The sequence below is a fragment of the Metopolophium dirhodum genome, chromosome 7, assembly GCF_019925205.1.
Source record: "Metopolophium dirhodum isolate CAU chromosome 7, ASM1992520v1, whole genome shotgun sequence".
NCBI lineage: Eukaryota > Metazoa > Arthropoda > Insecta > Hemiptera > Aphididae > Metopolophium > Metopolophium dirhodum.
The window spans coordinates 25472074-25499558 of record NC_083566.1 but is presented as its reverse complement, the minus strand read 5'-3'; the positions used below and the strand labels follow the sequence as shown (position 1 = coordinate 25499558).

Here is a 27485-nt window from a genome sequence, read left to right as displayed (position 1 = left end):
GTGTGTTTTAATATTATTATTTATTATTGTCGTCGCCGATTGTTGCTCAATGGTCGGTCGACTATGATCGAGTCAATAATGTAATATTCTAATAATAGGTATACCTAAATGTGATCATCAATATTGTTAAGTATTAATACTCCGCGTTCTTCGCATTCAGTTCTCACCTGCTGCCATAATATTATTTTATCGCCGAGGCTTCAACGACCAGCTTAACCAGGTTAATATAATAATATGACAATAATTTATTTTATTCAGTTCGTCTTGTTTTGTATATTATACTATAGGTACTATAATACACCGTTGACCGTTACTTCAGTATTTAACGCATTATATAATACACGTATCACGTACCTACGGAGGAAGCCATAAAAACCTAAATCCATTGTTAAATTATAATGTCTGTTGCGCACACGTTTCGTATAGATACTAATGTACAACAACGTTCTTTTTATCCGTGTATACAACTATGTAGGTATAGGCTGTTTAATAATGCATAATAATACAAAATGTACATAATAATTGTATCTTAACTATTCAGTAGGTAGTAAATTTAGGACCTTACGTAGCAGGGGTAGATGAGACGTTCGACAAGCAGTTCACCAGTTCGTAGCTCACCATGGCGCAGGATAGGGGTATATAATATGATAATATTATTATTAATCAATATTTTTATAAAATATATGGTGGACCGCCAAACATTAGAATCAACAAAATAATTAAATCATTCCGATGTGGACCTCTGTACGTCTCCAACCCTACTTTACACTAAGATCAGTATGCAAATGCCATCTCTAAAACAGTAGCCATCACCTGTTATAAACGTTTTCGATCCCATTTGACTATTCATCTAAACCTCATTAAAATGGCAGTGTTCGGTTAAAATCGCACCTGCAGAAAACCTATTAAATTGTGTTTTGAGGTTTTCTTTAAAGTTTAAACCGTTTAAGGAAACTAGGTACTTAGAAAATCTAAAAATTAACTCTCCAGTGTTCAGACTGTTGAGAGCTTCAACTACCCTAGCATTAGGTACCAGCTACGATTTTCAATCGATATAAATAATATTTATAATACAATTGGAGCTTTTACACTTACAGGAATACCACATTAAAATCTATACATTCCTCGCTAATACACAGAATATAAAAATTTTATTTTATTATTATAATTACGAATATTTGATAACATATTTATTACACAATGAGAATGCATATACACTAGTTATTTGTATAATTAGATATAACATCTCAAGTGGAGACATCCATAGATTGTGATAAATACGTTTTAAAAGATTAGGTACCTGTATATTTCAATAAAACTGATTGGGTCGTGGTTGGCACTTGGTGATACTTTGAAATTATATGTTTACAATTTACATAAAATAGGCATTAAGGTACTTTATAATATTTATCATTATTCTACCTACCTAACTACCTAGTGTAGTGGCGTAGTGTATTACAACACTATACTATACCATTCTGGAAATATAAACACTTCTTTTAAAAAAAATTCAAATATAATGAACTAAAAATTAAAAACACTAGACTATCACTAGTAGCAAGTATTCAGTGAACAAAAATAATTTTTTTGAAGTGCATATTTTCGTGGCTTTTTTTAAAGTAAAATGCACATTTAACGATTTTTAATACAAATGTCGTAAGCATATTTTATATTTTTTTTAGTGCATAAATGCAAATACAATATACATATTTAAGAAATTTTTATGTGCAGAAATATCCGAGGCTCAAGTATTCACTAGTTAATGTATAGCCATGCAACTAGGTATATGAAAATGCATAAATCAGCATACCTATTAAATATATATGACACCGATGTAGGACTTCTGCTAAAATATTTGCTTAATACACTAGTATTAAACTGTATTGTTGTAAACAGTAGTTATTTTTACATAAATATAAACAATAACAAAATAATTTAAAAAAAAAAAACCGAGGGAATCACTCTGCTGTATTCAGGTTTCTCGTGGACCTCGTCATTCAGTAAATCATTACGGTCCATTACGAACGTACTAAATTTGAATTCAATAATAAACCATTGCATACGAAAAACGATTCTGCAAAGAGACGATCTTCAATCTATATTTCTATCGATATTTTATATATTAATATTAGTAAATTGTTTTTCTATTAGTCGTACGGTATTATGAACTGATTTTGGCCAAAAACATCGCATAGTATAAATATATTATATAATAATAGTTATATTATTATTATAATTTAATATTTATATTATATATTATTTTTTTTACCTTAAAAGTAAATGCCAACTAATTATTGTGGATTGTGGAGTGGTGTGAATATATACTTGGTATAAAAAAATTATAGAAACTATAGAAACTTCAAGAGAAACTTGAAAGGTTTCAAAATGAATTAAATTGTAGTTTTTTATAGACGATTAACAAAATATTTAGACTAATTTTTTAGCTATTTATAGACATTTAAAATTTTTGAAATTCTTTAAATTTTTTATCTCTAAATGTTGATGATAAATACTTTTTTGCTTGGTAAAAAAAAATGTAATATAAGATTAATCGTTAATTGTACTTATAGCGCTTTAAAAAATATGCAGAAAATACCTACTAATGCAACATTTTTTTTTATACTAAGCGTTCGAATAATGGTATGAAGTCAATAAGTTTATTATAAAATCATCGAAATCACTGATATTTCCAAATTATTTTGTAGTTGTAGTTAGTTATAAAAAATTAATACAATTTCACTCGATATTTTTTCACTATCTAAATGAAAATCATCCAGCATGATAATATTATCATGCTGTGAAATAATGATGATATTTTAATCGCAGCAATACCGACCGACCGTCACAACTTGCATTGTGCCCGATTGTTCGGTCGCATTTATATATTTCTTATTATATTATATTTTTACGGTCGTGTTCCGCAGCGCATTTAACGGTTGTTTCGATTTAGATTGGATTCTGCAGACATTCTGTATAATATAATACTACAGAGTGCGGCAAACGAGTATACCTCAGATAGGTACATCTCGTCTGTAACGTGAGTATTCAGTCGTGCACGTCGGTAATGACTGCGGACATTTTGATTTTTAAATAATGAAATATAGACTGCGGTAATGTGGTGAACACGCGGCCTGGATCGATCCCACATAAAATAGCGGTTATATGACTTATGGTTAAATAATTCATTCGTTGACATCGTAACGTCACGACAACTATAGGTAGGTAATAGGTATATAAACAACCATTCGCGTATTTATTGTTATTTTTTTTCTCACCGAATCGTTGCAATCAAACAGGTAAACAGCTCGGTAGTATATATTGTGAAGCGGCAGCCCGTGGGCGTGCAGCGTTCCTGCGTTCGGGATGTAATACCAATATATACCATTGATATATAATATATATTGATATATATATATATATATTATATTATATTATATTGAGTAATAAACATTATCGAATTGCGCGAAACCGTAGTAGGTTTACTCGTTTTCTATAATCTGTTTTATTTATCATATTATATTTTGCGTGTAAACCGAGTGCTTTTACACGATTCGAATAATAATTACCTTCGTTTTCTATATAGGTATTATAATTGTAGATAGGTACTAGGTGAAAATTAAGAAAGTACTTTGTCGTGCCACTATAATTGCGTCGTTGTACATATATATATATATATATAATGATAATAATATATTAATATATTATATAGGTACTTGAGTAGCCAGTAGATATAATATATAGTATGTATATTATAATATTATATAGTAATACGACTACCTTTATTGTAGACTGTAGTTTGTACATAATAGACTGCAGTAGGCAGTGAGACGTAACTATACATTACACACTAAAAACTCGAGTTCTAAGTACCGCGGTAGTATTATAGTAACTAAAAAATAATGTAGGTATATACTATAAACCTACCAACCTATATAGTTTCATTTTTGAAAACATGACAAGCGACGTACGACAAACTTTTTAAGGAATTTATATCAAATTCATGGCATTTACCAGTGGCGTCATTTGGGTGACAGGGTGGGCATTTCCCCCCACCCCTTTTCATTATCAGACCGCTGTCGGGCCGGGTATGGGCTAATTTTGGGCCTCATAAAGTGGTCTGTTTTGATTAATTTTTTTTTTTTTTTGGAAAGGCGAGAATTTTTTACAAGGCGCATTGGACTTCGATTTTTAATTTTGTTGGTTAAAACAAATATAATAAAAATAATAAAATCTTGTGAAAATTGGTCATGTTTAAAATCGTATTATATGGTTTAGAAAATTAGAAATAGAATTTTTAAAATCCAAGTCCAATGCGCCCGTTAAGAAGTGTTGATCTTTCAAAAAAAAAAAAATTATCGAAATCAGATCACTCTACGAGGCGTGTGAGTTTTCCAGTTAGGCATGTTTTTGAGCAAAAATCTGGTCACGTGCTTGAGGCCCCTTAATACAAAATATGTAGATTGTAGAGGGATACTTAAATATATTACCTATTAGCTACTATATGAAGGCCCAAATCTAGCACATACCCGGCCGGACAGCGGGCCACTAATGACAAGAGGGGGAAATTCCTACCCTGCTTCTCTCAAATGACGCCACTAATAGTAACCAGTAACCACTAACCACGGTTATCTCAGATAATCGTGATAGTCAATAGTATGTATACAATTATGTAAGAAGGCTATTGTATTGAGATAAAAATGTGATTGTATAATGTAATTATGGGTAAAAATTTTACCCCCCCCCCCCCCCCCCCCCATCGCTTAAAAACTGAAATGACGCCGCTGAATATTACGAGTTTGTCGTCGACGCACTTTTATGCGCGCTCTTATTTTCTGACTGATGGTTTAGTGATATAGATATACACAAGGCTTAGGTGCGTAAACATTCTCTACAATAGAGTTTTTCGAGTATGAATAGATTAAACACATTATATTATATAAAACACTCGTATATAATATGCGTTATAGGTGTAGTGTGTTCGATGTACAACGCTTCAGTCTGCTCATTTTCAGTTTAACAGTACATGCGTGTTTTATCCTTTCGTTTTTGTTTTGTTTTCCGTTAACTTGAGACTCGCCAGACCATAACCATAATAATAACATATAGGTATTATAGGTATCATGTACGCTATAAAATAACACCAACACCTGCGTTTTATAATAACCGGCTCGCAACTGTTTAAACATCGCTGGATTATAATATTATAATGTTCTAACGTCATAAACTCGTAAATCATAATTTATAACATGCATGTTACCTAACCTATGGACCAATTTTACCAAAATTAACCTATTTGACCAAAATTGTTCAATACTAACAAGTGACAAATTATGCTTGACCGACGCACAGATTTTTTATTCGTGAAAATGTTCTATGCACTTACCTATATGACAATCTATTCAATTTACACTCGGACTAATAAGAAAAATATTTATATATCGTCGTACGAGAGAAAACAACTGTATTACCTATTAAGACATGTTTGCATTATTTCACGCAGCGTATACTAGGTATAATATTCTACCAGCTATTTATTATTTACAAGTTTATAACATAATACATAAATAAACATGTATCGGTCGTCGTGCTTTTTGGTTTCTAGGAAGAATCTATTTGAAGTATGTATTGTACGTCTGCAATATGTCATTGTTGTTACAATATAACGGTGAAGAGTCTCCCTGTGCGCACGCCCATGATCATCGTAATTTGCAGACGAAACGACCGTTAGATCCACCAGCAATGACTCCTGTGTTATTTCCCAAACAGAGCGGGGGGAGGTGTTACAAAAATAATAATTCAAATTGACAAATTTAAATATACTATACATTTATCGATACGAATATTTATTTTTGACACTATTTTTATATAGGTATTAAATAACGGCCATATTGTAAGGTAACAAAATGGCTTTCATAATTTTATTGTATAGGGTATACAGGGTGGTTTTTTAAACATGCTTTTCTCATTTTTTTTCTTTAATAATATTTTTATTCAAATTTTAAATTCTAGAATTTTTAAGTTCCCCCCTCCTCATTTTACTGTAAATTATTTAGCGGGTGATTTTCTTGAACATTTTGATGTATCTAAATCAAAATTCTGATAAGTTGTTTCTGAGTTAAATGTTTATACCTATACTAAGGATAATAAGCCTTAAATATTTTTTTCCAAACTATATATTATGTAATATTAGATGTGGATTTAGTATACTTGATCATTTTTACATGTTAATTTTATTGATGGATCATTAGTAATTCCTAACATTTTTAAATCATCTGAGCCCCCTAAGTATATCTACTTAACCCATTATCATAGACATAGTGTATAATTTATGTATAGGATGAAAAAAAAAGTGGGGAAGTGGATGTCGCTTTGCTGTACTGCAGTATAGGTTACGAGTGGGTTAATGTATAATGGAGTGTATTAAACTTGAATCCAATGATATATAATATCATTCTATAAGAAAAACGATTCCGACCAGAGATTGTTTGTCAGTCTGGATATTATATATTGTTATTATTTATTATAGCCTGTAAGTTGAATTTATATTATAATATTATAATTTTTTATTCGTTTCTATGGTGATAATCAAATCGTTAGAAATTTAAATACCATTTTTAGCGGTTTTTCTTAATTCGTCGGTGGTTTTTCCTGTGGCATTAAATAACTATTGAGAAAAATCGAGAAATGACCTCAGAATCTAAAATAATGTAATAATACTATAAATACACAGTACACTAATACAAATTTATTTATTTCATATTTTTATGTAGGTATAAGTACACGTACAAATGTACAATATTATACAAAGTATAGTAGTACATTAGACAATACCTAGCTATATATTTACATGTTGAATTGTTTTCGATTCGTTTCGTTAATTTATTTTGATACGGTTCTGTGAAATTTAGATACGATGGCCTTGTACAATCTATAATAAATAAATATTTGGGTAAAATGAACTCTAAAAACAGTAAAAAGGATTGTCAACCAATTGTACTGTATTTTTTTTTATCAGCCTAAAATAATGTATGTACCTATTGTACCTAAGTGTAATAATAAAAATCACTAAGTATTTTAAATTTGTTAATTTAATCATAATACTAAAGGTTAAAGTGTTTACAGACGTATGTAAAATTATCTAATCATAAGTAGGTACGATGATAGCTGACAGGCTAGCACATTGGTCTCCAACCTTTTTTCACAACGGGCCAAATTTGAGATACGCTTTGGCATCGCGGGTCATTATTTTTAAAGAAATAGAGTGGTTATGAAATCGAAGAATAGACAAGATTTATTTAGAAAAATGAATGTTTGTTTACATGCTTTTAGACTCTGAGCGGAGCGATGAATGTATTGGTTTTACAATAATATGTGTTTTTTTTTAAATTTATTTATTTTTTGTGTCTGTGTACTTACACGATAAGTAGTCGAAATAATGCTTTGATTTTCAACTTCAGTATCTTGTTCGACAGGAAAATGAATATTGTTAGTGCATTGGGGTCAATGGGGTAGTTTTCAAAAACGCCGTGAAAAAACAAAAGAAAAATTAAGAAAAAACGAGTTTAGCAATTTCTATACACAGTGAAATTTTTAAAATATTTTTATTTGTTTTGAGCGTTTTACAGACTATATTTTTTTTCCAATTTGTTTAGTTTTTTTTCTTTAAATATTAATAACATTTTATTTGTTCGGTCAAAACCTATGAAAATTTAATAAAAGGCTCCTGATATATTGTTACAATGACAGTTGAAAATATTAAAATAAATATTCTTATTCAATTAAATCCATGTTTTTCTAACCCTTATCTTATATGTTTATTGTACAAAACTGTATAGATTGTATATATTATGTGCGTTTATAAAATAAATAATAAAATCTAAGATTTTAAAATGTAATACAAGATTCTTTCTTATAAGTTTGTTCTTTATAAAAAAAAAAAATATGAACTCTAAAATCAAAATAATTTGCTACTTTTCGTGATTTTTCCGTATTTTGTCAAGATTTGTACTTTAAATGCTTATGAATAAAAACTGTGATTAAGGATTTTTAATATTTTTCAAATGTCATTGTAACAATATAGTAGGAGCTTTGTATAATAATTTCAAGCCTTTTTAGCCAACAAATAAATTTTAAAAGCGAGTTATGAGCATTTTATAATTGTATTATTTTACATAAGTATAAGTAGGTAGTTCTAACTTATAAAGTTATAACTCACTTTAAAACTAAAAGATCAATAAATGTCGATGAGATGCACTAGATAATTAATTATGGTATGACAACTCAACAGTGATTCCGCTGAACAACATTTGAGATTCTGCAGGTACGTTTTCAAGACGTATACGCTCGACTCAGCTTAAACTCAATCACGTAAATTTTAATCTATTGATATAAAATGTAGAGTAGTTCGATTTTAAAGTACCTATATTATTGTAAAAGTAAAGTACACTGAGTTACAACCACAATTACCCAAATCTATCATTTATGTACGAATAAATAGTTTACTATAACCTGCAATCATCTTGAAAAGAAAAATCGTGATCGTATTTCATTTAAAAACTTATACAACAAAAACGGCAGTCGCCTGTAGAACGTGAGCTACGCATTATTATATAAATTATAAAATATATTATGCTTTACATAACGGTGTAGAGCGTTGACAATACCTATCACGTATTGACGTATTGTGTACGTATTTGTACCTACGCCCTATACCTATCAAAAGATGAAACGTTGAAGCCGTGAAGGACACTGCAATAACATCTCGTACTTCGTAGGTTCTATATACGTCTATAAGTTTTTGATTTTTTTACCGTTAACCTAACGGCCAAACTATTAAACAATAATACCTACTGGAAAAAAAAAGTATCGTAAATCCACTGTAAATTGTAATTTATTATAAGCGTTTGAAGTTAGAATTTTAAATTTTGACTAAATTGGATATTCTCACGTAAAATAATGATTTCTCATCAAACCATATTTTAGTTTTTTGGCTGTAATTCAAAAAGTATTAATCGTAGAAACTTGAAACATTCCGCACCGTTACTTAAACTATTATCATTTTCTATACTTTTAATAATTTTCAAAATATTAAGATTAATTTTAAGTTTTTTAGGTAGGCATTTTAAATTTTTTAATTGTCGGAGTTTTCTAACTGCTAAACATTTTAAGGCTTGGTCAAAAAGATTGAAAATTAAATACAAGTACCTACCCCCACATAAGTTGTTCTTTTAAAAATTTAAAAGTATATTATATATATTACAAGTACTATTTTTTTTTTATAAGCGTTTGAAGTTTAAATTGTCACAAAATTACGAACATTTAAAAAATATTTTTTAGTTAAAAATTAGCCATGTAGACACCTCCCATATATGATATTACATTTCGCGTGAGAACTCAATTATTATTCATGACAATATTGTTATATTATTATTAGTATACTTATTGCTGCCTGCTGAAACACACTGTTATCATTTATCATGGTACTCAGTCAAGTCGCATCATGTCACACGACAATACATAGATATACAGTGATGTTGACAACTGTAACGAAACGCACTAACGCTTTTATGCATATACGATATAATAATATAATATAATGTACTTAATAAACTTATAGTTATATACATAAGTACATAACTACATAAGAAGTACCTAAGACCTTCTATACATACTATTACAATATTACAATATAAATAAATGTTTAATAATATATTATGTATAGTCAGTATAATAAAACTCATATAGAAATTATACATAAAATATGCAATACCACGTTAACCAGTATAGTATATTTTGTACACAATATTACAACATACTGCACAGTGGAAAAAAACCCATAGTCCTTTAAAGTAGCATGCTACCATCTATAGGTTTTCAAAAGCGCAGGGAAAAACAAAATAAAAATTAAAGAAAAACGGTAATATTTACGAAAAATCTATTTTAGTTTTTGGTGTAACTCTAAAACAAATAATCGTAGATACATGACATTTTCATTGAATGTTTATATCATCATTCTTTATACATGATAAAATTTTCAAAATATTTTGACTTGTTTTGAGCGCTTTACGAACATTTCAGTTTCCAATTGTTTTAGTTTTTTTTTCTATAAATGTCAATAAAGTTGTATTTGTTGGGTCAAAAAGCGTGGAAATTTAATACAATGATCCTGATATATTTTTACAATAGTAGTTGAAAAGTATAAAAATACATAGGCACAATTTTTTTGTATAAGCATTTAAAGTTCGAATTTTGACAAAATTTCAAATTTTTAATTTTTAAATGATTTTGTAGTTAAAAATTTATAAAACCTTAAAATTGTTTAGCTAAGGATTGAAAATTTAAAACAAGGTTCCACTTAGATAAGTAAATAAATTACTTTATTCACAATAATATCATTAAATATACTTAGTAATATATTATCATAGGCTGACTGATCGTCTTCACTCAGAATCGTTTTTCGTATACAATGATAATATATTATTAAATTCAAATCTAATATCATCCATTATACAGTGACCCACTTGTAACCTACTGTACAGCAAAGTGACATCCACTTGCCCACCTTTTTTATCATTATCTTTATAAATATAAAACTATTTTACGTTTAACTTTCCTAAAAACAAATATTTAACACTTTAACCATTGAAATAAAATAATAGAATCTCATTCACACCGCTCGGAATCTAAAATAACAATAGGTAGTTACTAATTAAAGTTTATACATTATATTTTAGGTACCTACATAATAATATCTAATAACGCACGTATTATAATATAATTATGCAATACATGATATTCACTGTATACTGACAGCTCGGTGTGGAGACCTTTTGATGGGAAAATCTACCTCTTCTGCAGTTGCCTAGAATTTATTTAGTTAAGGTGTCTGCTCGTGTATCTTTAATAAGGCGCATTATTTAGGCAATATGCAATTTCGTTGCCGCCGCCCATGTCATTTAGTCGTAATTTGTCAATGATGATTAGTGTGAGTGTGATTGTATGCGGGTACCGAGTACGACTATACCGGGCTATCTACGCACGCACTGACTGTGCGCACGTCAACGGCACCGCCGACCAAAAATAAAATGAATGATTTTATGCTCAAAACACACTTTACGGGAAAAACTCTCACGCATCGTAGAGAGGTCTGATTTGATTAATTTTTTTTCGTTGGAATGGGGATAATTTTCTACAGGGCGCATTGGACTTTGATTTTTAATTTCGTTGTTTAAAACAAATATAATAAAAATAACAAAATCTTGTGAAAATTAGTCATATTCAAAATCGTATTATATGGTTTAGAAATAGAATTTTGAAAATCCAAGTCCAAAGCACCCTATAAGGAGTGTTGAGGCGTGAGAGTTTTTCCTCTAAGGCATGTTTTTGAGCAAAAAACAGGTCACGTGCAGGCCCCTTAAATAGTAACAATAGTATTATATGTTATATTTTTTTATTAGGTATAAATGTATAATCACAGATTTCTATATTACACGTGTAGTATAGAAGCCTGTGGGTATAATATTTGAATTATTCTAATTATTATGTAGGAGGGCCTGTCGTGATTATCGATAACGCGGTTTTCAGTATACCACAATCGTGGTAGTCAGTTATAATATTTTTGCACTCTCCCCTTGTGAGTTGTGACCAATAAGGCAATACCAGTGGCGTATTTAGGAATTTGTCATGAAGAGCGTCCAGATAATTTTCAGAAAGCCCCCCCCCCACACCACCCATTTACTCTTTATTAAATAAATATACCATATATTTTATAAGACGATATAAAATGTTTGAGTTTTTTATTATTTCCGTGGCACTAAAATATAACTATTGAGAAAATCGAAAAATGACCTCTTTAAAATACCATCTTAATCCAATCTACTAAAAGATATGATACTATATGTTGAAATCGAAGCCTTCTGGTAGAAATTTTGTATACATGATAAAAAAAAAAATAAATAAACACCATTGTAAAACCAATAGATCTTTCATTCTGCTCAGAATCTAATATAGTTATGTTATAACTTTTAACTTGTATACAAATATTTCCTAAAATACATGATTTCATTCATAGTCGATCTTAGATAACTTTTCAACCTTTTTAAGGTTGTCAAAAATCTCTCTGGAGTGGCTGTAGATACTGGCATTGTACAAAACTACAAAATATTTGAATTAAAAAATGAACTTGTTGTTTTTCAACCATTTTTGGTACCAAACTGATAACAAAAAAATCACGATATTTATTGAAAATGTTGACAACTGAAACTTCGAAAATTTTTTACAAAATCCTTCGTATTGTATGATAAAATTTGTTTTTCTTAATCATATAAAAACACAACATTTAACATGTACGAGATACGATTCAATGGGGGGGGGTCCGGACCCTATGGACCCCATCCCCCCGTAAATACCGCCACTGGCAATAACCGATGGTATATTGTCAAATCGATTAAAATAAGAGTTTAAAATAAATACAGTAAGTTTTGAGATGATTAAAATTGTGGTTTCCACTAATGTTGCCCCCAAAACAATTGTCAACGAATTTTTTGAGATTTTAATGTTATTAATAATAATGCTTAAAATGAATTTTAGTCTTTATGATGATTTAAGTTAAGTCATCATTTATTTAATTTATTGAAATCCACTGGGATAAAATATTCAAAGTTCAAACTGATATACCTTAGGGCTTAGAAAAATTGAGTTAACAAATTATTATAGGTATGTATATCGTATATTATACAGGAAAGCAGGATAACTATTTTATCAGCACAAAGTCACACACACTAACTTTTTAGAAAATTTTCTTTTTGAAAAATGTAAGTAACTCCAGGGGTGAATTGGGGAGAGGTTTCGGTCTAGGAAAAAAAGTACCAGCCCACTTATACTAATTTACAAAATATTGAATTGTTCTTATTCTTTTAACATAACTACATTTTATTTTTACACATTAATGAAAATATTATGCACAGCTATTAAAACCTAAGGTAGGTAAACCCGTATCTACTTGGGTACCTACATAAATATCAATATTAACATTTTTTGTTTTTATAGCTTATGTTTACACATTTACAATAGTCTTAGTACCTAATATTAGAACTAAAGTAGGTTATAGTTACCTATATAACACAATGCAAGTGAATAATTTAAATTATTAATCTTACGATTTTCCTACGGTATACAGGTTGATTCATTAAGCGTAAAACACTCATTATCTCAAAAAGTATTAATGTTTTTCAAAATATTTTTGTATATAGTTTCAAGTTGTTAAAAAATCATTTAAACTAAAAAGTGGCATAAAATCCTCTAAAGTGTTTAGGAGTTTCAGCCTTCAGGCATTGATCAACAACTAATTAGGTAGGTAGAGTAGGTATGTAGTATGTCGATATGAATTGTATTTTCATATACCTACACCACAACGTGGTCACTCCAACGCTGCGCTCGCTCGGACAGTTAAAATCTAAAACATCCTTAGACTGGTTATGTAAAACCACCATAGGTCGGTGTTAGAATTATTTTTGCACCATAATTTAAAACGTTGATTTGCCTAGGTTTCAAAAAAAAATTGAAAATTCGTTATAAGCGCGTTAACTATAGCGTTGTGCGTAGCGTAAAACACCAAAAATCGTGAACTTCGTAAGGCTATACCATTAAAACTAATGATTTCCGGCAATTACTTTTTGCATCATCGTTCTTAACTGCATGGTCGAAATACACTAATACCTAATACAAAAAATTCCGAAAAACTGGGCGCTAAACTAGATTTATACCACTAAATTTAACAAATATCATGTTTGAAAAAATGTCAACCTCCTCCCCCCACCATCCAAAATTCCTGTACACGCCTCTGTATTATGTATAGTAAATAATATAGGTAATATAGTATTGGGTACCTAAATAATATATTAATATATAACTTGTTATCTTAACTTAAATGTTATTAACGTTTATACCTATATTGTTATTATCAGGGATGGGCAAGATACTCAAAAATCAGTATCTAGATAGTAGATACTAGATACCTGGATTTGGAGTATCGAGATACTAGATACTCGATACTTAGCTCTAGAGTATCGCGATACTAGATACTCGATACTTGGCTTTGGACTATCGCGATACAAGATACTCGATACTCGATACTCAATACATTTTAATAAAATTAGTCACTGGATTTTTAAAAATTATGTTTATTATCAGTGTTGGGATTAGATAAGTACTTTTTATCTAGATAAAGATAAAGATAACAGGACAAAAATGTATCTAGATAAAGATAAAAGATAACACAATTCAAATTTATCTAGATAAAGATAAAAGATAAATACATTTTTATCTAGATAAAAAAAAGATAATTTTTTTTAACACATTGAAATCAAAAACATTTTAAGACTACACCTTTGATACTACTTAGTACTTCAATATTATATAAACACCAGCTATATGTTTAAATTAATGTTAGCAGTAGACATTATATATTAATCAATAACTAAGGTATAACTGAAAAAACATTTTAGATTCTGAGTGAAACGATGAATGTATTGATTTTACAATGATGTGTGTTTTTTTTTTTATTTTTTTTTTTATTTTTGTGTCTGTGTACACGATAAGTAGTCGAAATAATGCTTCGATTTTCGACTTCAGTATCTTGTTCGATGGGAAAGTGAATATCGTTGGTGCATTGGGGAGGTCAAAATTTTAATTTCCCAGTAGTTTTCAAAAGCGATGTGAAAAACAAAAGAAAAATTAAGGAAAAACGGGAATTTTTACGCAAAATCGATTTTTAACAAAATCGATTTTGGTTATTGGTGTAACTCTAAAACAAATGACCGTAGATGCATGAAATTTTCACTGGTTGTTTATATTTGCATTTTCTATACACAATACAATTTTGAAAATAATTTGACTTTTTTTGAACTGTTTACGGACATTGTCAGTTTTCAGTTTTTTTAAATTTTTTTTCTATAAATATCAATAAAATTTTATTTGTTGGGTAAAAAAGCTTGAAAATTTAATAGAAGGCTCCTAGGTTATTGTTTCAAAGGCAGATGAAAAAAATTAAAAATCCTTAGTCACAGTTTTTTTTTATACACGTTTAAAGTTCAAATCTTGAAAAAATACGGAAAAATCACGAAAATTTGCAAATTATTTTGAGTTAGAAATTCATAAAAAATTTTCTTTTTAAATCTAAGATTTTAAAATCTAATACAAGATTCCTCATAAGTTTGTCTAACTGCATCAAAAAAAAAATTTCTACAAGAAAGTCAAATTAAATTTTTATGAGCGTTTTAAATTCATATTTTTACAACATTAGATATTCACTCGATTTCTCATGTACCGATTTCCTTATTTTCTTGTAATTCAAAAACGAATAACTGTAGATACATGAAAATTTCACTGAATGTTTATATTAGCATTTCCTATACACCATACAATTTTGAAAATATTTTGACACTTTTTGAGCTGTTTACGGGCATTTTCAGTTTTCAATTTTTTTAGTTTTTTTTTTCTATAAATATCAATAAAGTTTTATCTGTTGGGCCAAAAAGTGTAAAAATTTAATACAAGACTCCTGATATATTTTTACAATAGCAGTTGAAAAATATTGAAAATACATAGGCACAGTTTTTTTTTATAAGCATTTAAAGATCAAATTTGGACAGAATTTATCAAATTTATAATTTAATAATTATTTTGTAGTTAAAAATTTATAAAATGTTCAACTTTTATAGCTAAGGATTGAAAATTTAAAACAAGGCTCCACGTAAATAGGTTATTTATAAATTACTTTATTCACAATAATATCATCAAATATACTTGGTAATATCATAGGCTGACTGACCGTTTTCGCTCAGAATCGTTTTTCTTATACAATGATATTATATCATTGAATTCAAATTTAACATCATCCATTACAGTGACCCACTTGTAACCTACTGTACAGCAGAGCGACATCCACTTATCCACCTTTTTAATATTAAGTATAAATATCAAGAAAAAACTACCTTTTTTACACGACTCGTCACTGTCAATTTTAATTAGTATAAACATTCACAATAGTTTTAGTATATACATTTTTTTAATAAATAAAAAGTTATTGTTACCAGGTTAGGTTAGGTACTAATACCATGTATACTATGTACATTGCATAAGTATTTACTATACAATAAATAAAAGAATATTTATTTTATGTTATGCTCATGACATAATGATATAATTACTATGATATGCTTACTTATTAGTTATTAGTTTATTACTGATAAAATAATAATTACGTAAAGTCCGTAAAGATTTATAATAATATCAACATGGCTTCGATTACATAAAATACTAATCATACCCAAACCCAATTAAAAATTCAAGACCCATGTCCCATTGCAGTTGGTTGCCGCAATTGACCCGCATCGGTACAATACTCGTCGGGACTAGGAAAACACAATTAAATAGGTGGTATATAGCTCTTACTCTTCCTAAAAATAACTTATAAGACAGTAATCATTTACTGTTTACGAGTCACCAATACAAGATAACAATGCAATGTAGGTACTAGGTATATTTAAGCACCGTTTCCGGGCCCCTAACGAAAATATCAATAATAAAATATAATACCTACCTAATAAACAATATTATTATGAACATAATTTTTTTTTACTGAGATGACTCGACAATTCAAATTTAAAGTATTGGGTAATTATCATAAAAATAAATTGACAATCAAAATGAGTATTTTAATTTTTTGTATAGAGATGAATTTATCTAGATAAATTTATCTAGATGGATAAATTATTTATCTTAGATAATTATTTTGATAAAATGCAACTATTTATCTAGATAAGATAAAAGATAACTAAATAATTATCTAGATAAATTTATCTAGATAAGTCTCAACACTGTTTATTATTGTGGGTATGGCCACTTCATTAAGTAATTAGAATGAAAAATAAAATAAAAAACATTGACACTTTCAATAGTATACATTAAAAAAATTTCAATAGTAATAGTAACATAACATCATTCATTTATATAGTTAATTTATCTTTGTTTCCTTTTAAAAATACAAGTTTTTCAAAGGTTATATCGGATAATTTATTTCTGGTAGGATTATTAATAAATCCTGCCATGGAAAACATTCGTTCTACGGGTGCTGAGGAGCATAAGCTGGTATTAAATCTAATAAAAAGTTTTTTTATAATTGGATAATTGTTTAGAATATTTAACGATTTAGCCGTATCATTAAAAAAAGCAGAACACCAGGTGTGTAGCCGGCAGTATTTGTGTAAAAATCTAATCTACTAATTTTATCGTGTTCATTAACCTACCTTATCGCGAAAGGTGTAGGTACTATTACATGGTAGAAAAATAAGGTACAGTCTTACAGACGTTAAGTCCAATTCAAAGTACGTGTGTAACATAATATTATATTTTATATACAACCATTACACCACCAACTTTTCAAAAGTGGTTTCTGATGAGTAAAAATAATCGTAAACAATTAAATTTTCAAAGTATCGCATTAATGTATCGAGTATTTTTCGATTAAATTAATTCATGAAATACTCGATACAAGATACAAATGTATCTAAGATACGTATCTTAGATACTTGTATCGAAGATACTGCCCAACCCTGGTTATTATAATATTATATAGTTATTTATATAATACTTGTATTTTGGGGGACGGAGTGGCTGAGCGGACTAAGGCGTCGCAGTCGACCCAAGTTCGATTCCTCGGCCATGGGTGGCATTTTTCTTTGGACAAGTCACGGTGTCCGGAGAACAAGAGCCGCCATCCCCCACCCGGGCATGGCAGATACCTACGAGTGCCCACTTGATAATCTGCCAAAAACTACACACACGTGTTTACCAACCAACAGTATCCTCCCCTACAAATAAACAAACAAACAGCTAATGGCCATAGTTGCCGGGCTTAATGACCAATTAAAAAAAAAAAAATACTTGTATTTAATACCTATATAATATTATTTATGCCTGTGGATCTAAGGTATCACAAGACACAGAATATTGATGCTTTGCTAATATGCTTTGCCAGGGACGGTTCCAGAGACTTGGTTGGTGGGAGGGGGGGGGGCTAATAGTTATAATTTTCACCAAACTTATTATAACAAATACAAAACAACAGTTTTTACAACACAAATTCAAGTCTTTTTTACTTAATTAGTATTCTCGTAGTCCATACAGATAGGCAGATACATGCTACAAGTCATACACCGACGTACGTCGTACCTCCAATAATTACATACTTTTACGTGTCTACAATAGTCGATACTATAATATGTTTTTTTGTTTGTAATATTTTGTTAGCAATATATAATTGTTTAGAAATACGGGTTTCGGGCCTTGGGGGGCGGCCCCTAGCCCCCTCCCCATGGAACCGCCCCTGTGCTGTGCCTATACTAAGGTTTATGCACAGATTTCTATACAGTACCTACCTACACTAACCTAACCAGTTATCAGCTACTGCCCACTATCTATATTTGTATAGACAATTATTTATACACAAATGCATAATTTTATTATTGAATCCGTAAATCATAAACGATCGAATTATTTGAATTTATATAATAATAATATAATATAGTATATACTATATACTTACTTATTGGCTATTATCTCATATCTGCACGGATAATGTTTAGCAACATTAAATTTCTAGTATTTCTGCCACGGACTAAGATATTATAATGTATTAATGTATAATATATTAAAAACATATAATATATTATTTATAATCAATGATAATTATTATAGGTACCTAATATAATATAATAATATCTCAGCAGCGCTTTCTACAATATTTATATTCTACGCCTCCGCAGTCCGCGGTATCACCACAGAATATAATGACGTTCAGACCTCAGACGTTAATAACGTCACGTTATGACCGTAATCACGGTGTGACCGTGGTTATGGGTCGAATACAGTAAACTCGTCCGCCGCCGCCGATACAGTACTATCAATCGCCCACCCCCCTTCGTCCCTCTGCACCGGCGGGCGGCGACCTTATTGTCGTGCGAAACTGCAAAATGTTACGTTGAACTTTCGTCGGCGGCCGTCATACGGACCACAATATAATATTGTAATGGCCTTGGTCGGCTGCGGCCCCCGTCGTCCCGGAACCGATCGGTGCGTTTGCCGCTCTTCAGTTTCCAACGACACACATGTGGCCATAAAAGGTCGGACACAATAAGTTCCACACCCCAAACAATAAAGATCGTCCGTCCACAATGGCCAAAAGGTAAACGGTTGTGTTTGTGCGCAGAAAATATTTACGGGACATCGGTTTTCCAACTGGCTCGATTACAGTCAATATTCATTGCCACTCTGCTTCGCTCCGTTACATTTTTTATGTCATAATAGAATAATAATATTTGTCATTAACCGTTCAAATTTGTGTCTAGGTTTTCGATTACCCAAGCTCCAAATTAATTTTTGACTGATATAAACATCCGTGTTCGTGTTACAGGATGGATCAAGTGGTCTGGGTGCCGGAGCCCAAAGAGGGCTTCATACTGGCCACAATTGTAGATCTAGGAATGGACGAGGTCACCGTACAACCTGTGGGAACATCAAAAGCTCAATTTACACTGCCTTTGGATCGCATGTATACAGCCAACCCTCATTTTGACGATAAGGATGTCGATGATAATTGTAAGCATAATATAATATTGTACTACAAATCTAAGAAAAGTATGGTGACTAGTATGAATTCTCAATTTACAGGTTCTTTGATGCATTTAAACGAAGCCACATTATTAAACAATGTTAAAAAAAGATACTCAAAAGATAAGATTTACGTAAGTACTTAATTTATAATTCATTTTTCATTGTTATACCTATTCAATGTTATATGAAAAATAATTTATAATAATTACCTTTATTCAAACAATTTTGTAGACCTATGTTGCTAACATATTGATATCTGTCAATCCATACATAGAAATCAAAAATCTTTATTCAACTGATGTTATGCAGAAGTATAAAGGAAAATCTCTTGGTGTTTTACCACCACATATATTTGCGATTGGTAGGTACCTATTATACTTAATTCATTTATAAAAAAACTTAAAATATAAAAACTCATTATCTGATTTGTATTTAGCTGATAAATCATTCAGGGATATGAAAGTGCTTAAGCAATCACAGTCTGTTATTGTGTCTGGTGAATCGGGAGCTGGAAAAACAGAATCTACAAAACATTTATTACGATACCTATGCTACCAGTGGGGATCTTCTAATGGACCAGCGGCTGACCAAAATATTTTAGATGGTAACTACTTTAAATGTTAGATATTAATTAAAAAAACTATTCTTAGTATGGTTGTTTATTTTTTTTTTTAGCAAATCCGGTCTTAGAAGCTTTTGGGAATGCTAAGACGACACGTAACAATAATTCATCAAGATTTGGAAAATTTATGGAAGTTCATTTTGATAGTTCATGTTCTGTTGTTGGAGGATATATCAGTCATTATCTTCTAGAAAAATCTAGAGTTTGTATTCAAAGCTCAGAAGAACGTAACTACCACGTATTTTATTTGCTGTGTGCTGGAGCTCCACCTGATTTACGTGGTAAATTATCACTTGACAATCCTGATGCTTTTAATGTAAGTCAGCTTAAAGGAAATATATATATTGCTTATAGCAAATCAATAGCATATATTTTTTTAGTATTTGAGAAAAGGCTGTACTCAATATTTTACCAACAACCAAACTAGTAAAAAATTGGAAAATGATCAAAAGAGTAAACTTCAAAATAAACAAGGGGGTCTTAGAGATCCAATGTTAGATGATGTCAAAGGATTTTCTACAATGGATGAAGTTAGTTATTTCTTTAATACCTGATTTAAAATTGTTTGATTATCTTTTTTCATTAATTGTAGGCTTTGAGTAGACTTGGGCTATCAAACAAAGAAAGATGTGACATTTATACGATTGTAGCAGCTGTTTTACATTTAGGAAATATAGAATTTGAAGAAAACATTGAAAGCACTAAAGGTGGTTGTAAAGTGACAGAGCAAACTGAAAGTAGTTTATCTGTAGTTGCCAAATTGCTATCTGTCGACTTTGACGAGCTGCGACAAGCACTTATTACTAAAGTAATGATGACAAATCGAGGTGGACTAAAGGGGACCGTAATTATGTATAGAATAATATTAATACAATAATACCTAATTGTTTAAATGTTGTTTTGAACTATTTAATTTTATAATTATAGGGTACCATTAAAGCAATATGAAGCAAATAATGCTAGAGATGCTCTTGCTAAAGCCATATACGGAAAACTATTTGATAATATTGTCCATAGGATAAATTCAAGTATACCATCTAAGGCATCTAATTATTATATAGGTGTACTAGATATTGCTGGATTTGGTAAGAAATTAATGTTACTATAGTATAATATTAAAATTACAAAAATATTTTAATCACTATTATTCCCCTTTTAGAATATTTTACTGTTAATAGTTTTGAACAGTTTTGCATAAACTACTGTAATGAAAAACTTCAACAATTTTTCAATGAACGCATACTTAAAGAAGAACAAATGCTTTATGAACGTGAAGGCCTAGCTGTAAGAAAAATTGAATTTGTTGACAATCAAGATTGTATAGGTAAAAAATATAAACTAGTAAAAATAATATATTATAGTTTATAGTAGAATATGGTGTCACGCCAACTAATACTGAAATAACTAAAAACAATTAATAATTATATAACCAACACTAATTAGTATACAGTTACTTATATTGTACTAATAGTATCAACATAGGTGATAAGCACCTATGCTGGCTGACTTAATAACCTGAAAGATAATAATTTGTATTGAGGGGGCTCCAGCGTATCATGTTTGAACTTTTGAAGGAGCAATATTTAGGCAATTTACATGACATGAACATTTGGGCTCTGTCTATGTGTAATATTAGTAAATGAAGATTTGTGTGTGTTTCCAAAAATTTCTATAATACCGCCGCCAGATACAACTCTCGCACACACATGTCAATACTTCGCAAAAAATTAAATATATTCTTGTTTGCATAACTATAAAAACTACTAAAAGTGGTAGTAAATTAAACATACTTCCTGAAGTTCAAATGTAATTTCTAAAAAATTGTTGAATTTATAACTATAATTAGCTTCTAGATTATGCTCTTTAGTAATCACTTTTTTGATTTAAAATCAGATGTAAATAAAATAAATATAAATGTAATGCTATTTTTTCATAGGATTTTTCAAAAAAAAAAATCTTAATTTTAAGGTGCCTTGAATTTAAAAATTGGAAATCGACTTCCTAAAAAGCCTAGATATTTTGTCAAAGAGTTCATACATGCATACAAAATTTAAATCAGACGTTCTAAAGTATGCGTAATTTACCACCGCTTATTGGTCTAAAATGTTTGAAAAATACGTCTGCTGCAATCCCCATAATATTGATTACAAAGAAATGAGTATGAAAATTCCTTACGTTTTATTTATTCATATATGTACATATTCAGATTTAATTGAATCAAAAAATGGTGGTATATTCAATTTATTGGATGAAGAATCAAAACTACCAAAACAAAGTTCGGAACATTTTACTACTGAAGTGCACAAACGTTGGCAGGGGCATTTCAGACTAGCTTTAGCTAGAGCTTCAAGACTCAAAGCTCATCGAGAAATACGAGATGATGAAGGCTTTATGGTTAGACATTTTGCCGGAGCAGTATGTTACCGAACTGTAAGCATTAATGTATATTTCTCTTAATATTGGATTTATTATTATTTCAGTTTAAATAAGTATTACATTTAATATTTATAGACTTTGTTTTAATTTGTATTGCAATTAATTTTTCATTTATCTCACTAATATAAATTGTAAAATACCTACAGGTTTATTATATTTGTTGCTTTTTTACAGAGCCAATTCATTGATAAAAATAATGATGCTCTTCATGCAAACTTAGAAGGTCTAGTTCAAGAAAGTAACAATCCATTCTTACAAAGTCTATTTGCTACCAGCACACAATGTGCAAACAAAGGAAAGTTGAACTTCATAAGTGTTGGATCAAAATTTAAAAGTCAATTGGCTGAGCTCATGGAAAAATTAAGGAGTACTGTAAGTTAAGTAATTTTTGAATAAATAAATGTGTCATCAGACCTGTTTTAATTATTTTATAGGGTACAAACTTTGTTAGATGTATTAAACCAAATGACAAAATGGTGGACCACCTGATAGATGGTGGATCAATTCTATCCCAGTTACAGTGTTCTGGCATGACAAGTGTATTAGAACTTATGCAACAAGGTTTTCCATCACGTGCTCCATTTCAACAACTATACGATATGTACAAACAGAGACTGCCTCCAAAGCTTGCTCGCCTTGAACCAAGAATATTTTCTAAAGTAATTAAAGAGTATGAAATATACATCTTTATAACACATTTTAATATCACTTATAGATGGATATTCGATATTACTATATTAGTTAATTGATAATTTATTATTATAATATTTTATATATATTTTAGGCTTTATTCAGAGCAGTTGGAGTTAATGAAGGTGATTACAAATTTGGTGTATCAAAAGTATTTTTTCGACCAGGAAAGTTTGCTGAATTTGATGCAATTATGCATTCAGATCCAGAAAACTTGAAACAAATGATCGAAAAGGTGCAGAAGTATCTGACTACTTTACATTGGAAACAATCTCAATGGTGTGCTTTATCTGTTATTAAATGTAAGACATTGTATCAGTTAAAATGTTCATTTACCCACTAAATTAAAATATTTTTTTAAATATAAACCAATATTAATTCCCATACTCATGCACTTTGTTATTGTTGTAGTGAAAAACAAAATATTATATCGACAAGCAAATCTTATAGTAATTCAAAAAAATGTGAGAATGCATTTATCAAAAATGAAACACAGGCCTAGATATATGGGAATAAAAAAAATAAACAGTCTGAAAGTGAGTTAATAAATTATTTATTAAATTTATTAGCAGTTTTATGGAATATTGCACAATCAATATTTAATTTAACAGATTAATCTTAAGTTACTTGTTGCTTAGATTCTTAAAGAATTGTCAAATGTTTGAAAATGTATTAAAATAACATATGTTTATGCAACAGTGCAATAATTATAGTATATAACTATCAAATATTAATTCTCATTGTGTTTTTTTGTTTAGACCATATTAAATGAAATGGAAACACTGGCAGGACAAATTAAAAAAGATAATGCTCTCTGTGTATCAGATGCTCAAAAGTTGCGAATCGAATTTGATTTAGCTATTAAAAAGATAAGAGTAATGATTTAAAAATTATATTTTTAGCATTGTATTAAATTCATGATTAATAATTTTAGAATAATGAAAATATCAAAGCTGTTGAAATAAACAATATTTATAATAGTTTGGTTAAAGCAGCCAATTCACAAATGGAGAGTTTAAGAAAGAAAGCAAATGCCGAAAAAAGTGCTGAAGCTGAAAAACAACGTTTAGCTAAATTACAAATTGAAATGGAAATAGTTAAGGCTACTAAGGATAAAGAAGAACATGCTAAATTAGAAGACGAACAAATTAAAAAACAGTTAGTGAAACAATTTGTATTGTTGGATGTTTAATTTTATCATTTTAAAATACTTAAATAAAATAAAATCATTCTAAAATTAACACTGATTTTTTTTTATAGAAAAATAGAAATAGAACTTCGTCGTAAAGCAGAAGAAGAAATACATAAAAATGATATTTTCTTAACAAAAGTAGGTTTTATTAAAATATATATTACAAGTTATGTAGTTAATACGATTCAATTTTAAATTTAGGAGGAGATTGATAAGGCTGCATTAGCCGAAGCTAAGTTTAGAGAGCAAATGGAACAAGAGCGACGTGATCATGAACTTGCTTTACGGTTGGCGCAAGAAACAAATAGTTTTGTTGAAGATATCTCTAATACCTACTCAAAGTAAGTATAAAGATATTATAAATATAAAGAATACTAAAGTGAAAATGTGTGTATATTTTAAACAGGAGATCTACAAATATAGAACAACCACCAGGTAAATATGATTTGTCGAAGTGGAAGTATTCAGAACTTAGAGACACTATAAACACTTCCTGTGATATTGAACTACTAGAGGTAAATATAAAATAAATGTGCTTAATTTATTGTACTAGTGAGTTATGATAGAATTTTTTCAATAGGCTTGTAGAGTAGAATTTCATCGCCGCCTCAAGGTGTACCACGCTTGGAAAGCAAAGAACAAAAAACGTACTTATATGGATGACAATGAAAGAGTGCCTCGTTCCATAATGGATACTGGTAAATCACAGAAATTATATTTAAGTTATTGTTATTGTTTATTAATATAAGTATATTACATTACAATCTCTTTCTAGCTAATCAGTCAAAGGGAGTCAAACATTATCAGAACACAAAGGTACAGCCTATAATTCCTACGAGTAGCCAACGATATTTTCGCATTCCATTTGTACGTTCAAGTACACCTACCAGATCACCTGGATCTGGCGGAGATCAGCATCGTGGATGGTGGTATGCGCACTTTGATGGACAATACGTTGCTAGACAAATGGAATTACATCCTGATAAACCAGCAATTTTACTTAATGCCGGTAAGACTTACATAGCACTAATAATATTTAGTTAACGGATATCTTTTATATAAAAACTTGTTTGTTACATTTTTATTCCAGGGAAAGATGATATGCAGATGTGTGAACTAAGTTTGGATGAAACAGGATTAACTCGTAAGAGGGGTGCTGAAATATTAGAAAATGATTTCAATAAAGAATGGGAAAAACATGGTGGAAAAACATATACTAGGAATAATGTCAGTAATTAAAGTATCGGCAGTTAACTTGCAAAACTGCTGTCAAGATTATTGTTTCAAATATAGGTATAAAATGAATCCAAAATGCCACATTCCTTACACTTTTTATAATTTTTTTTTTTTATATAATTTTTTGTTTTGTTCCTATAATTGGGTGATTGGTTTTTTGTCAGGTTGTAATAGATGTGATAAATAACAGTATCGAAGTATTGTTTTAAACATTTTTTTTAGTCATTGTATTGTCTATTTAACTGTTTTACAAACGTCAAATCTTAAGTTAGAAAAATATTATTTTTTAGATTTTTTATTAATTTTTAATATTTACTATTTAGTTCTGTTATTTGTTAACAAATTTTCTAATCATTTAAAAAAAATATTGAATGTTAAAAGTGTAAGACAGTTTACCTTATTAAACACTAAAATATACATACTCTATTGTAAAACTCGTTACAAAGTAAGTCTGTTGTAAGTTATAAGTCTGTGATAAGAATTTGGGATTCAAAACAGATATTTAAAACTGTTATTTTGATATTTTATTATTTACATATTCATAATTTATAAAATATATTTATAAACTAATAATGAAAAAATCTGATAAAATATATACAAATTATTATGTATTCTGATTTTTATAATAATTATTTTCATTAATACTTGTTTTAAGACCGATTTAATATTATTGGAGGTATTTATATAAGTTAAATAAAATTAAAATTATATAAATATTTATTTGTAGTTTGAATTAATCATATTGTTAGTAACATTAGTGAACTTCTGCAATCTATTCTATGTTTATTAATATTATCTTTAGTATGAATCATTTTTCTAGGTAAAGCTAAAATTATTTATCAGTAGGTATCTCTATTGACTATTCTATACTCTGTCTAGCAAGAGAACGTTCCGGTTCTGTGCATGCAGACTGACAACCGAACGGTTGATAAAGTCTGGTTTCCCCCTCTAGGTGCTCCGAAGATGGTCATTAGAGTGCACCGTCGGTTGATGGGCAGATATGCGCGAAACCAGAATGATTATGGTCGGGCCGTGGTGCGTTCTCTCACTGGACCGAGTATAGTAGCATACAAGTAGTAGTTAATATACAACTACTATACTTTGTTCAAAATAAGAACAATAGTCAGTGGCCAACTTATGCGCAGGGGTGTAGCTTGTTTTAGAGCACTGATCTTTCATGTCTACTTGGTGAGGGGAAACCTCTGAAAATGCGTCTGATCATCGAAGACTATAACTTGTCACCGCCGACTACTGTTCTTATTTCAAATAGAGTATACTCATACATGTCTGTGTAATTCACCAGATTTAAGAAATCACATTAACGGAAGCTATACACCAGTGATGCCCAACCCACGGCCCGCAAAGGTATTTCATATGGCTTGTTACAATTTTTTTAAATAAAACAAAATATTCAAAAAAGTAAAATTATTACAAATTATGATTTTTATTAATTTATGAATTCTTTTAAATATTCCAAAAATATAATGATGATAGAAATAAAAAATATATAAAAATGTTTTACACTTATTTTTAGTGTGAAATTTGAGCTTGTTTCGTTTATTAATAACGAAAAATCTGGTTCTTGATTCTAGTCTTGGGCATTACTGCTGTACTCTATGTGTGTGCTTGTGGTTATTA

The 27485-nt window shown here is 29.6% G+C and overlaps 1 protein-coding gene across 2 annotated transcripts; it reads left to right on the top strand.

Annotated features, from left to right (window-relative positions):
* Positions 1-22: 22 nt before the first annotated feature.
* LOC132949754 (myosin heavy chain 95F) lies at positions 23-26458 on the top strand. Of its 2 annotated transcripts, none has more exons than XM_061020810.1 (23): positions 23-220; positions 19472-19656; positions 19729-19802; positions 19903-20032; positions 20108-20275; positions 20347-20609; positions 20674-20823; positions 20886-21145; positions 21221-21378; positions 21453-21617; positions 22500-22723; positions 22904-23101; positions 23164-23388; positions 23514-23721; positions 23831-23955; positions 24178-24294; positions 24354-24577; positions 24680-24749; positions 24813-24952; positions 25018-25126; positions 25192-25309; positions 25387-25620; positions 25702-26458. In XM_061020810.1, the coding sequence occupies exons 2-23, from the start codon at positions 19473-19475 to the stop codon at positions 25848-25850; spliced, it is 3693 nt and encodes a 1230-aa protein (XP_060876793.1). In that variant the 5' UTR covers positions 23-220; position 19472; the 3' UTR covers positions 25851-26458. The 2 variants fall into 2 exon arrangements, with proteins under 2 accessions (XP_060876793.1, XP_060876792.1); XM_061020809.1 differs by lacking the exon at positions 23-220 and adding an exon at positions 18960-19243.
* The last annotated feature ends 1027 nt before the right edge of the window (positions 26459-27485 follow it).